This window comes from Bolinopsis microptera, chromosome 1 (genome assembly GCF_026151205.1).
Source record: "Bolinopsis microptera isolate Bmic1 chromosome 1, MBARI_Bmic_1.0, whole genome shotgun sequence".
In the NCBI taxonomy this organism is placed as follows: domain Eukaryota; kingdom Metazoa; phylum Ctenophora; class Tentaculata; order Lobata; family Bolinopsidae; genus Bolinopsis; species Bolinopsis microptera.
In genome coordinates, this window is record NC_087072.1 from 24502718 (window position 1) to 24516306 (window position 13589).

The 13589-nt window shown below is 38.7% G+C and overlaps 3 protein-coding genes across 4 annotated transcripts in view; all 3 read right to left on the reverse strand.

The window, feature by feature from the left end:
- The window catches only part of LOC134819939 (protein DEK-like), a 29967-nt gene extending 19545 nt beyond the window's left edge, over window positions 1-10422 (reverse strand). Inside the window, exons 1-2 of one of the 2 annotated variants that reach the window (XM_063830101.1) lie at window positions 10336-10382; window positions 4661-4702 (exon numbers count right to left, since the gene is read on the reverse strand). In XM_063830101.1, the coding sequence (XP_063686171.1) occupies window positions 4661-4702; window positions 10336-10365 (72 nt within the window). In that variant the 5' untranslated portion in view covers window positions 10366-10382. Of the gene's footprint in view, window positions 1-4660; window positions 4703-10335 lie in introns of both variants that reach the window. The other variant, XM_063830109.1, reaches the window with a different exon arrangement.
- Window positions 10423-10541: 119 nt separating this feature from the next.
- Window positions 10542-12234, reverse strand: LOC134813737 (RAB6-interacting golgin-like). The gene is made up of 4 exons (XM_063821609.1): window positions 12063-12234; window positions 11595-11934; window positions 11220-11453; window positions 10542-11063 (listed from the first exon to the last, which is right to left on the reverse strand). Exons 1-4 carry the CDS (start codon window positions 12214-12216, stop codon window positions 10883-10885), a joined length of 909 nt encoding a protein of 302 aa, XP_063677679.1. The 5' UTR covers window positions 12217-12234; the 3' UTR covers window positions 10542-10882.
- Window positions 12235-12396: 162 nt separating this feature from the next.
- LOC134816305 (histone acetyltransferase KAT8-like) lies at window positions 12397-13344 on the reverse strand (the record flags this gene model as incomplete). Its single annotated transcript, XM_063825098.1, is given in 2 exon segments — window positions 12397-12819; window positions 13114-13344. Coding segments are annotated over 2 exon segments (417 nt in total), but the record flags the coding sequence as incomplete, so codon positions are not given.
- Window positions 13345-13589: the final 245 nt, after the last annotated feature.

Sequence of the window (13589 nt, forward strand, 5' to 3'; positions counted from 1 at the left end):
TTAAAGGTTTTTAAGGTTTTTAAAGGCAACCCTGTGCATGTGACACAGAAGTTGCATACACCTCTCAGAGGTGTATAAGAGTTCAAGGTCACCACGTCCAAAATCGACGTTTTTCTGCAAAAACGACCATTCCTAACCTTTCACTATTGTTTTTTTACAAAAGGGTGAAATATGGAAAAAATTTCATCTATATATTATGGAAGTTATGCGCTGAAGTGTTAGCAAAGTGCTTAGCCGAGATGATAGATATAATCTTATCTCTGCGAGTTCTTAACCGGAGCAGTATGAGAATTAAAATTAACCGATGAGATCATTTTCCCACCAAACTCCTTGCTTTCCAGCCTGTTAGTGTTATCATCCATGGATCAGAATTGTTCAGCCTCAAGAGCATCATATATTATGTGCGACAGAGCACTGTTGTGCTTTATTGGCCCAACCAGGCCCAAGCTACACTCTTGCTTCAATACCATTAGTATGAACTAACCCTAAATGGTATAGTGCCTGGCGGCTGGCATGCCTTACAATACCATTAGACTGTTAGGAAGGAAGTTAAACTTTGGCACCGCCATTTTTTCAGTACTGGTACATTAAGTCATGTGGACGAAATAATAACTGTAGCCAACTCGTATCCAACATCGGACCAATGTTTGTTTACATGTTGGTGACAGTAAGGGAGAAGTACAATATTTTATTCTGTGTGGTTGCTTTGGTACCAGTGCTTTAGTGCATGGTTTCAGTACTAGTATAAATGTGCCAATACTTTCTGATGCCTGTTCATGTAATCAGAGGTATTTTACTATATTGCTCCCGAAGACATTCCCGTACGTGTTATAATATTCGATGGAATCCAGCCTTGTCAATTTCCAGTGCTCCGTCGTACGGAGTTATTCGTCTACATATAGTCTACAATCTAGTTCCATTTTTAGATCTGCTTATTTAAAGAGGGCTGCCACCCTTCAATGAGACGTCAACACTACTAATGTTATCATGGTTAATTCGTAGTGAACTTCTTTAAAACTGCGCCTTCCAGTTCCATACTACTCATGAGCTGCCTCACTGCAATAATAGCGCTTCTGGTGAGGAGACGACGACCATGGCTATTCGTTAACTGTTGCTATTACTATTCCTATTGTGCTTACCTCGTTACCAACGACGGTGATCTGCTGCACCAAATCTGGGGTCTGTGAGTGGCTGAGCTGCAACTCAGACCTGCATGTGACACAGGGGTTTCATAAACCTCTCAGAGGTGTATAAGAGTTCAAGGTCACCACGCAATCCGTGTCACTTGTGTTTTTGGGCGTTGATAATAAAATACTATTCGTATTTTAATCATTTCGTACCTCCTATCTGTCTTAAAGTAGTCGTTGATTTGTTGATATAAAAGCCAAAAGTTCCAAACTCAATTATATTAGGTCTAATAACCTTAAACCTTAAATAACCGCTTATTCCGTGTCACTCACTAACTGGGTTCGTTAAACGTACATAAATTGCGCAAGTTAAATGACTCCTATATTAGCAACTAAAAGATGCATTGTTTGTAGAAAATGATGATACGGACAACCCTTCTCCTAGTACTGATCTCGTCTTTATCAGCAGGTTCGTTCTTATTATCTTACTTAACCAGACACCGGGCCCTTATCAGCAGGTTCGTTCTTATTATCTTACTTAACCAGATACCGGGCCTTTATCAGCAGGTTCGTTCTTATTATCTTACTTAACCAGACACCGGGCCCTTATCAGCAGGTTCGTTCTTATTATCTTACTTAACCAGATACCGGGCCCTTATCAGCAGGTTCGTTCTTATTATCTTACTTAACCAGACACCGGGCCTTTATCAGCAGGTTCGTTCTTATTATCTTACTTAACCAGATACCGGGCCTTTATCAGCAGGTTCGTTCTTATTATCTTACTTAACCAGACACCGGGCCTTTATCAGCAGGTTCGTTCTTATTATCTTACTTAACCAGATACCGGGCCTTTATCAGCAGGTTCGTTCTTATTATCTTACTTAACCAGATACCGGGCCTTTATCAGCAGGTTCGTTCTTATTATCTTACTTAACCAGACACCGGGCCTTTATCAGCAGGTTCGTTCTTATTATCTTACTTAACCAGACACCGGGCCTTTATCAGCAGGTTCGTTCTTATTATCTTACTTAACCAGACACCGGGCCTTTATCAGCAGGTTCGTTCTTATTATCTTACTTAACCAGATACCGGGCCTTTATCAGCAGGTTCGTTCTTATTATCTTACTTAACCAGACACCGGGCCTTTATCAGCAGGTTCGTTCTTATTATCTTACTTAACCAGATACCGGGCCTTCATCAGCAGGTTCGTTCTTATTATCTTACTTAACCAGATACCGGGCCTTTATCAGCAGGTTCGTTCTTATTATCTTACTTAACCAGATACCGGGCCCTTATCAGCAGGTTCGTTCTTATTATCTTACTTAACCAGATAACGGGCCTTTATCAGCAGGTTCGTTCTTATTATCTTACTTAACCAGATACCGGGCCCTTATCAGCAGGTTCGTTCTTATTATCTTACTTAACCAGATACCGGGCCTTTATCAGCAGGTTCGTTCTTATTATCTTACTTAACCAGATACCGGGCCTTTATCAGCAGGTTCGTTCTTATTATCTTACTTAACCAGATACCGGGCCTTTATCAGCAGGTTCGTTCTTATTATCTTACTTAACCAGATACCGGGCCTTTATCAGCAGGTTCGTTCTTATTATCTTACTTAACCAGATACCGGGCCCTTATCAGCAGGTTCGTTCTTATTATCTTACTTAACCAGATACCGGGCCTTTATCAGCAGGTTCGTTCTTATTATCTTACTTAACCAGATACCGGGCCTTTATCAGCAGGTTCGTTCTTATTATCTTACTTAACCAGATACCGGGCCTTTATCAGCAGGTTCGTTCTTATTATCTTACTTAACCAGATACCGGGCCTTTATCAGCAGGTTCGTTCTTATTATCTTACTTAACCAGATACCGGGCCTTTATCAGCAGGTTCGTTCTTATTATCTTACTTAACCAGATACCGGGCCCTTATCAGCAGGTTCGTTTTTATTACCTTACTTAACCAGATACCGGGCCTTTATCAGCAGGTTCGTTCTTATTATCTTACTTAACCAGATACCGGGCCTTTATCAGCAGGTTCGTTCTTATTATCTTACTTAACCAGATACCTTTATCAGATCCCCCAGTTTATAGGTTACCCAGATTCACCGGGGTAAATACATTTTCTTCTACATCTCCGGTTAATTGGAGGTTTACTGTATCAAGTAATGGACTAAAGCGAAAATTATGCAATTTTGCTCAGTTTGGAAGCCATAGGAATAATGGAAGTTTTGAAGATGATTTCAAAAATTTAATCTCACGATTTAAATGCTCACCAAAATGTATTATTTTAAAGTAACTGAAAATTTAATAATACCATTTCAGTTGAATACAAGGTTACAACAGTAACAGCAGATGTGGAAGATGCTGATACAGATTCCGGATTTTACTACACTATTATCGGGACCAAGGGAACAACATCTGAGTACCAATCAGACAATCCTGGGAATGACAGACAAAGAGGGAAAACTGATACTTACACCATAACAGATAGTGCGGAAATTGGAGAGTTCAGATGTGTTTCAATAAGGATACACGATGATGATGGGGATGGATGGTTCATCACAGAGGTATGGCTCACAATATTTAATTTCTGATAAATGTTTACAGCTAAATGTTCAGATGGCTTGAACTGAATCTTTGGTTTTTGAGTTATTTTTGGCTATAAAACGATGTATAAATGTCTATACATATCCGGGCAACAGCCTTTTGTTTTCATAGAGAACATAATATAAATGCAGTATAATTACGAACCAACTGTTTCTAGATTGTCGTTGAGATGAGTGGACAAGTCATACCAAAGATTACAGTCGGAGTGGGTTGGATTAATGATGATCCGAATATATTGAGTGAAGTAGCATTTTGCGCCACTGATTTTGGTAAGATCACAATTTTATTATAGAATCTCTATTATAATTCGAAATTTTCTATTTGTCTGTTTGTCCGGCCACGTGCAAATTAGGCAGAAAGCAAACAGTTGCATAGTACGCAGGTAAAAACGCACAGGTTCACGCACAATGATTGTTGGAACGGAATTTTGATCGGTTTTGTGGTAATTACGTTGTGTTTAAAGTGTTTCACATATAACATACTTCCTGGATTGTGTCATGTAGTGTAAGAATGACACAATGAATTAGAAGATTATTTGATAATTGGACGATAATTAATTTCAGAAAATAAGGTTAGAAACAGATGCCCGAGCAGCCATCCTTACTCGTTTCATCAAAACAACCGATGCTGTTCCAACAACAAAGAGAAAGTTTTCAGTGCTACTGGGCTGCATTCAGAGTACAACACTTACTGCGATGAGAGAATTCTAGGAGATACAAGTCTTTGCTGTGATGGAGACAGTATGGAATGTCCAAATAAACCTTGCTTCGACTATGCTCAAAGTAAGATTAATAATAATGTTATAATATTTATGATAAAACAGACCATATCAAGGCAGATGTCCTAAAGCCCCAACCGCGTACGAGCAATTTCCTTTCCCGACATGGGGCTTAACATACATAACAAACAAAACCCTGACTTACCGCAATCCCTGATTTACCGCAGCAGTTTCCTTCCCCCAATCTCTGCGGTAAATTGGGGTTATACTGTACATTGTACAACCTCAACTTAGATATCATCAACCAAGGAACAATGAGCTGTTGGATAAAGTTTTGCTACATTGCGATCATGTTAGCACAATGAAACTAATGAGTATTGTACCTATTGAGAAGTTTAGAAAATGGCATCTTCACGGGTATGGGTTTTCTGTTATCCAGGAGTATATACGGCGGTGCAGACGGCAGAACACTGCGTTAGCCCTATATAATACAGAGAACATCTGAAAAACATTCGCAGCCAGAGCTCTCATGCATGAAGTTGTGAGGCAAATATTTTTCCAGACTTAGAATATTTGTAATTTTTCTTAGGTTGGTCGAAGAGAGTCAAACAAGGTCATCAAATACAGGGTGGGCCAAAAGTCAGTGTGCAAACGTTGGGTCTTATACCTCCGCCGTGTTTTATATTTGAGGGTTGTTGCTTTGCAGATGGTTTACTGTTCCTACTGGTTCGAGGATTCCGTCACCAAAATTTGAAAATTCGAATATTTTAGACCACGCCCATTCAATATTAAAACATGTATATTGTTTCTCAGAGACGGTAGATTATTAAATGTTGCATCTGATCTGAAAAAATGAGACAAAACGAATTAGAAATGACGAAGTTATCAAGCATTTTCTGCATCTCGTTATCAACATTGACTGGGTGATTATGTGACACCGTGACAAGACACCTTAATTGGGCACCCTTAACAATTCCCATAATGTTTAACGGGGTAGTTAACGGGGTCACCAAATCACGTGATTAGGTAAACCAATCACCTGATCACACGTAATGAATAAACTCGTTATGCTTCATAATTCATATCTCTGTCACATGAGAAGCTACAGTTCTAATTTTTTCAGGACAAGCGTAATTCGAATGGCCAAACACAATTCAATAAAATTTAGCTCGATTAGACTATCAAAACTATCAAATAAATGCAAAAATGAACCTTCATTTGAAAAAAATGAACTCTAATATTTATCAATTTGACAAATTCCTCGAACCAGTGGTGGTAGTAAGTCATACCAGAAATAATTATTTCAATTGGGCACTCAGTGACTGAGCTATTAAGGCCAACGTTTGCACACTGACTTTTGGCCCACCCTGTACCATTAGCACATGATAAGGAAACCAGTTAAACGTAAAGACACCAGTTAAAGACTTAATCCGTTTTATAAATTTCCAATAGCAACACGTCATTGTGTGTAGCTGCAGTTATTTTTTCAAAGATTTTGTCAAAGATGGCAAACCGTAACAACGGGGGACATCAAAATATACTTCGTTGTAAGAAGATAACACGTGATCTTAAGTTACAGCTAAATGATGTTTAAATCAAAGGCTGATATAGCTGATATAATCGCATATTACTTCGAAATAGAAAATTGACCATGTAATTGTTCATGATAAATCATAAGTGCAAGTTTGCTCACTACACAGAGTTGCTAGCCACACAAATTTATTTTGATCCTTTCTTGGTAGCCTTACTCATTATCCTTCACAATTATTCAGCATTTCTACAATCCTTTTTTATTGTTGGAATGTGGTGATAATGTTTTTCGGATTATATAGATGTTGTTATGATTGGGCGACATCTGTCCGACAGCGACATCTGTCCGACAGCCGAATTGGGGATTTCGGACAGATGTCGCTGTCGGACAAGAGTCGTTTTTGGCGACATCTGTCCGAATTTCGGATCATATTGTAATTTCGGTTCACATTCTTATTTCACAAGCTCACGGGTAATCTTGTGACGTTGCTCCCTATGTTCGAATGCTGATGTGATCCACTGAGATCTGATCCATCGATACGTGATTGACTATTTGAGGACAGGATTTTGCTAGCCGTACACTGTCGATCACATCACAGGACACAGCCTACATGAGTACATATAGGACAGCGGCCTTATGGAGATCAGTTATCGCAATCCACAAAATCAACCAATCTTCAGTAAACAGACTCGTCGATATTTCCTCTGGGGTACTCCTAAGAACGCAGATCATATGGCGGACGCGGAGCATTTGTATCACGTTGCGACCCCCACGGTCGTTTCACTATAGTCACTATAGTCACTATAGTCACTATAGTCACTATGGTCCTTTATCGTCCTGACGATACAGGGGGAGCCGCGCACTTCGTGCGCGGCGGGTCATACAACGTATGACAACGGAGCATTGGGTAGTCGACGGTACCTTCAAATCCGCACCTAAACTCTTCCATGATCAGCTCTTCACAGTCCACGGACTCTTCCCTGATGGCTGGCACCTCCCCCTCTCCTGATTATTCCTGAAAATCGACTGATTATTCCTAGAAAATCGACGACCATCTACCACAACGCAGTTTCCTCATGCCTGCCTGCCTAGTATGGGTCGAAAATAAACTAGTAGTAAACTATGGCTCAGATCATATCTCAAATTGGCAATGTTACGTATACAAATTTGCAAGTAACAGTTCAGATCATGTCTCTAATTGGAAATGTGTCGTATTGAAATCAGATCACAATTTCGGACAGATGTCGTTTTTTTCTGGTACCCTTAGTCGGACAGATGTCGCTGTCGGACAGGAGTCGTGTTACCTGTTGTTATTTGACAATAAAAACAAGTTAAATGGATGTTTTTGTTCGTTATTTAATATTAATTGTTGCTTTTTTTACTCCCACATATTAACTAAGTACCTTAGAGACAGATATCTTATAATGAAGCAGAAGCAGCAGCATGTGCATTGTGCAGGTACGCAGGTACGGTCCAAGACAAAGTTTTTCAACAATGGAAAGTAAGATTTTTGTATCGTGTATTAGCTATTAACCAAAAATGGGGGATATCTTTAATCAAAACCCAAAAATTTAGTAGAGTGGACCGTAATGTCTTCTTCTACACGACGGTGGGTTGAGAGCCAATATGGATTCGAAGCAGTCATTAAGTGGCGCTTGTTGTAATAATGATCCGCGGTCTGTACTATGGGCAGATAGCGTTTACCAGAAATTGTAACTTCTTTTCTGGAGAATGGGTTCTTGAAAGATATTTAAATGATACGATAGTTCGTGGTAACAGTACCTTTAAAAAACAAGTGTCAATCGTCTACAGCTGTATACTTTCTGAACATATAATTATCATGACATTTATTAAAAAACAGTACAACCTCATAAACAAATAAATTATCAATTCACACCAGTCATAACAGATAAACAGGACTTTATCTGTCATACAAGACAAACTTTCCCAAACATACAAGTTCCTTTCCTAATAACTTGCCACGTTGACTCATCACAAAGTTCACCTCGAGACCCTGGTTGTCACCCTGGTTACCGTTCTCATCCCAAGACCGCACGACCAGCTGTCTACCCAGCACCACAGGGTACTTATACTCTATATCAATGGTCTGTACCCTCTGGAGAGGAGATCTGAGGAGAAGTACTGGTATTTAATATGGTACGCACTGTCCAGTAGGTAGTCCACGTACACGGGGTGCCCCACGTGGTTGTTGAAGTCCAGGTCAGAGGGACGCACTGTTAAAGTTGTTTCTCCAGCTGATATTGGTACGTCCGTGTTCAGTGAGAAGCGAATATTAGACTTGCCGGGATTATTAGCTGTAAACTTGGCTGGGAGATCGATTGGTTTACCAGTTGTGGCTGAAACGTACACCATTTTCCGGACCAGTGTTGCAATGAGGTCACCGTCGAAATACCAATGGATAGTCATGTCAAATGATGTCTTTCCTGTGTAGCTGTTATAAGCTTCAACAGTCAATTTGTAAGGTTTTTCTGGCCAAGAGATATTATACAATTTTTCAGTCAAAGTAAGTCTGATATTCCTCATAAAGACCGTCTTGGATTCATTGAATTCGAACAATCCATAATCACAGAAATTGTTCAACCTCAAAAATTCTGCCGTCTCCTGACCCCATTGAACGAAGACTTTAGGGTTGACCTTGTGGTTTCGGCTCAGATACATTCCAATGGGTATCTCACCTCGGTACACCTGAAAGCCGTTCATCGGAGACGTCGAGAAGTTTAATCTTCGGAGGATATCGTGGGCTAGATAAATCATTGTGTAATAGACAGCAAATATCATCGTGCAAACGCAACGAACTGCAGACTGCAAGACAATAAGTGAATCAGTGTAATACAGTGTGTAGGCGTGTAGAGTATTGAATAATGTGGATCAAATTACTACTACCAACGTGATGCGTCCTACACGCTATTCTAACATAGCACTAGAATTTACTTGCGTCTTCCGGTTATATTATACATACCACATGTATTGTATACACGTCGTCTAATGTAGTGATTATATATAGTCTAGGTAATGGATATCTGAAAATTAGAGCTAGCATTCTTATATCTTGAACCAGTGCTCTTATAAAAGCTTGAGCTACTCCATTAATAGCTTGAGCCAGTACTCTTTTAAAAGCTTGAGCCACTCCTTTTATAGCTTGAGCCAGTACTCTTATAGATTGAGCCAGTACTCTTATAAAAGCTTGAGCCACAACTCTTAAAGATTGAGCCAGTACTCTTATAAAAACTTGAGCCACAACTCTTGTAGATTGAGCCAGTACTCTTATAAAAACTTGAACCACAACTCTTGTAGATTGAGCCAGTACTCTTATAAAAGCTTGAGCCAGTACTGTTAAAGCTTGAGCCAGCACTCTTATAAAAGCTTGAGCAAGAACTCTTGTAAAGTGAGTCAGTACTCCCATAGCTTCAACCAGTACTCTTATAGCGGAGAGCCAAGATACAATCAATAATCACGCTAACGCATAATAAACAAAACACAGCACACTAGCAGCAGAACGATCTCAAGAAATAGCGGCTGCTCGATACTCCTTCATAAATCCTCTAACCTGACCACTGCCATTAAAACTAAATAAAAATACAATTTAGTATCTGAAATCCAACGCTCATTAATCCTTCAAGAGCCTAAATATTGCTAGATTGTAAAATCATGACGTCCATTATAGTAATATCGGAACGAAAGTACAAATTAGCTTATGTTCACTCTTTAAATAACCCACGGCAAGAAGTGGAACTACCAGTTCGAACTTCTTTCTCTGTGACTCCTCTGGATTTGTGATAATTATGCTGCTGCCCACTCAGTTTGAGCTACACAAGATATTATGCCAGACTACACAGCTGTCTACGCCACTTCATGCCGTGAAGCTGCACTGCCAGTTCGATGTGCGAGCTTTTCATGCTCGATATCAGATCAGAATATCAGGTGACGGACTGCTCAACATCAATTATTAAATTACCAAATCAGGGCAAAAAAATTAAACATTTGCCCCCGCAACGGTATTTACGGCCCTGTGCCAAATTGTACTATAGATAAGATCCAAGAATAAGATATTATAATATATATATTATAATATCTTATATTTCGCTTATAAACATTAAACATTTACTTAGATTTTCAATTTAAGTCAGCCTTGGCAAGGGTCCAACCGTAATTACATATACGATGAATTTGAGTATTTACTTTCTTTATTATAAAGGGTACACAGCAGGAGAGCAAACAATGTTGACAGATGAGCCCGACCTACAATGAAGTTACTGAAGTTCTAAAATGCATATCATGTCCTGTCCCGATGTGTCAACGTCAACAAAAAAGTAAAGAATAAAACTCACCGTTGTGTCATTGTCCACCACTGTTGCCATGACGTCTCTTCGCAACTTGAACTAGTGCGAGTTCAAGAGATTAATTTCTACATTTCTATAATCATATTGTGAATTGTGAACGATTACGTTTGGGTAGTACTAGTAGATAAGTAGATGACTTAACAATTGTGTTTGGAGTTAGTTTATTTCAGCTTTTGAAAGTAAGTTAAATCGATAATCAATAAGTAAACCTGATTTGTAATGGATAATAAATCTACAAACTGTTATAATATATATACATGCTTAATACCCTAAAAATAATATTACAGAAATAAATTTAATGTCATGCAAACTGCTAATAAATTCAAAAAGCAACTTTCAAATATTTTATTGCCCAAAATATTCGCAAATCTATAAACTGTTAAACTGTTAATTTGACATAGTACAAAACTTGCAGATTTATCACAATAAAAACGATCAAAATATGCTGAATTCAAAAAATACATCACGACCCTCACAAAAAGCATCTAAATTAAGCCCAGAAAAGCCATGCGACAATTAAAAACTACGCTGTTAATCATTCGAGGCCAAGATTTTCCAATCTATTATGCAGCTCAGACAGTTTTTCGGATTTCTTGGTTTCGTTGAGTTTTATGATGGTGAAGAGATGCTCCTGAAGGCCCTCCTTCAGCTCCTTGCACTTGTGTAAGTCCAGTTTCGCTGCCACGAATTCCTGCTCTGCAGTCTCGTATCTCTTACTGGGTGCAGCATAAAGATTAAATTAATTTTACAGGTTCAAAACAGAAAATCTCTCTGCAACTGTTAATCTAAGTTGCTTAATTTCCATAAAAATGTTTAAACAAATAACAATGAAATGCACGTGGATTATAACGTTCTTTCTCATAAAGAACTACCTGGCATCGTGACATCTCCTGTTGCAATGATCAATTCTATCCCTCAGAATGGAAATGTCACATGTGAGTTCTCTTTCTACTGAAGCCACTTCATTTTGTAGAGTTTTCAAGAGGTTCGCTTGTTGTGCAGTTTTTGTGAACTTCTCGGTTATGGTCTCTTTTAGATGTTTCTGTTTCTGTCTATTCTCTTTTTGAAGTTTTGCTTGAGCTTGCTGAAGCTGTTCGACTTTCGTCCTGAATAGAAAGATCTATCTTAACGATTAAGTTTAATTGTTTTTGATGCAGATTGTAAATATAAAAGTTAAGAACTAACATTTTGAAGCCAGAATTTTGTGAAAATCAGTTCATTTCTCTTATAATACCATCAAGACTTACAGCTGAACTTCAAAGTCAAGGTTTTGCTGTTGGTATGGCTTAAAAGGATTGTCATCCTCCGTCGCTGTTGTACTTTCAGTCTCCTCATTGACCCTATCATTGCTAGCACCCTCACTTTCGTTCTCAGATGGTATCACTACCTCTTCATTAGCTTGTAAAGAGGTCTGATTCATGATTTCTTGTTGCACTGGTTTTTGAGGAGATGACTCCTGGACCAGGGTTACCTCATCAGTAACTGAAACTTCGGGAGACTTCACAGATTTCGTTTCTGCTGCTAACTTTTCTCGAAACTCCCTCTGTTTTGCAGCACGATCAACTGGCTTCGTAAACGATGCACCATCTGAAATATATACAATTAGGGCACTCTACACTGTAGTAGCCATTAAATGAAATATTTTTACTTATCTTGAAATAGAGTTCCTACCATATTGGAACAATAAAGTCTTGTTGTCCGAATATAAAACGTACTTAAATCGCCAATGACTTTAACATGTTTGCTAGAGGGTTGAGATGTCCGCTCACTCCTCTGTCCGTTCGTCTTAGTGGTTGTTTGTTTTGACTGAAGGTTCCTGTTGCTGTTCAGTTGGTTGATCTCGTCATCCGTAAACCCTATTTCATCCATATCATGACTACCAAATAGTAATAGTCTCAGTTCAGTTTAAATTACCAAAATATTATTCATTGTAGATTTTAGTTCATAGCTAAATTCTTTTAGTTTATATTAATATTCGCTATGGGTCTGCAAAACATTTTATGTTCATGAGATTGAGTATGACACCGAGTAAGAAGATGATACTTCTGGGAAGTAAATTAAACTGGTAAATTTGTAGAATGGTATTATCATCGAACTTTGAATCATATTAAATGCGATCCGTCTTAAAATCATAATACAAAATGAATGAAAAATAAAGTCATTTGTTAACATATCGAACTATGATGTTGGCTGATTTCCAAAATGGGCCGATCACATCATCATCTGAGAAGAATTTGTACGGAGTCCTGCAGCAATGTAGTAAATGTGGTACTCATAGAGACATCTTCAGTCGTTTGATTTTTGTTTTTTGCTAGGTCTGCCCCTTTTCCCCTTCTGTAACCACTTAAGAGCCTCCTGTTGAACTGTTAACAAGGGTTTTCTGTAGTTTTCACTCTTTAGATGCTCCTCAACTTGTTTAGGAGTCACACAAATGATGTGCTGTCCTTTCCAGTACTTCACTATGTTCAACATCTGAAAATGATGGGAGTTAGACCAGTTGTGCTTTAAACCCGATCAGGGACAAAAGGATTTCGCGATTATTTTGGCCAAAAATCGCGATACCGAAAATTTTAACAGACTATACATTAAACTATACATAAAATTTGTCGCAAATAATGGGAAAAATCGCGATTCCGTACATGCCGCGATTTCCTTTTCTCCATGAACCCGATATACATATTTTGGTCTTTACATAACAGTATTTTAAAATCTCAGTAATGGTCCTAATGGAACTATTTGAAGTTAGTTTATATGAATGTTGCTAACCTGTAAGGTACTAATAATGTCATCCTCAGTAATAGAAGTTCTGTTGCTGAGCTCCTTAATACTGACGGTACCATGTAGATCCTTGAGAATGTCCAGTAGGACCCAGCTCCAGTAACTCCGGTAACTTAGTTTTCCCAGGTCACTCAGCGGCTTTTCTGGGGTTCCCACTTGGCAGTCCCTTTTTGATAGTTCGTATGAGAACTGGATTAGGAATTTGCCGTAACCTTTTCTCTGTAAAGTAAGTAAAAGCGTTAGTAGAGTCTAGAGTCTGGAGATAAAACCATCTGAATCATAATACGATTTGTAGATAATTTTGAGAGGCATTTTGGAGTGGAAAATGGGAATAGAAACAACAGCTACCACACTGGATTCGATACCACCAACCCGATAGAAATCCTGGCGTTTGCTAAGAAGACCTTGCTTGAGGGACCCTTAGACGCCTAGCCCATCACCACCACAACAGCTATTAAAATAAA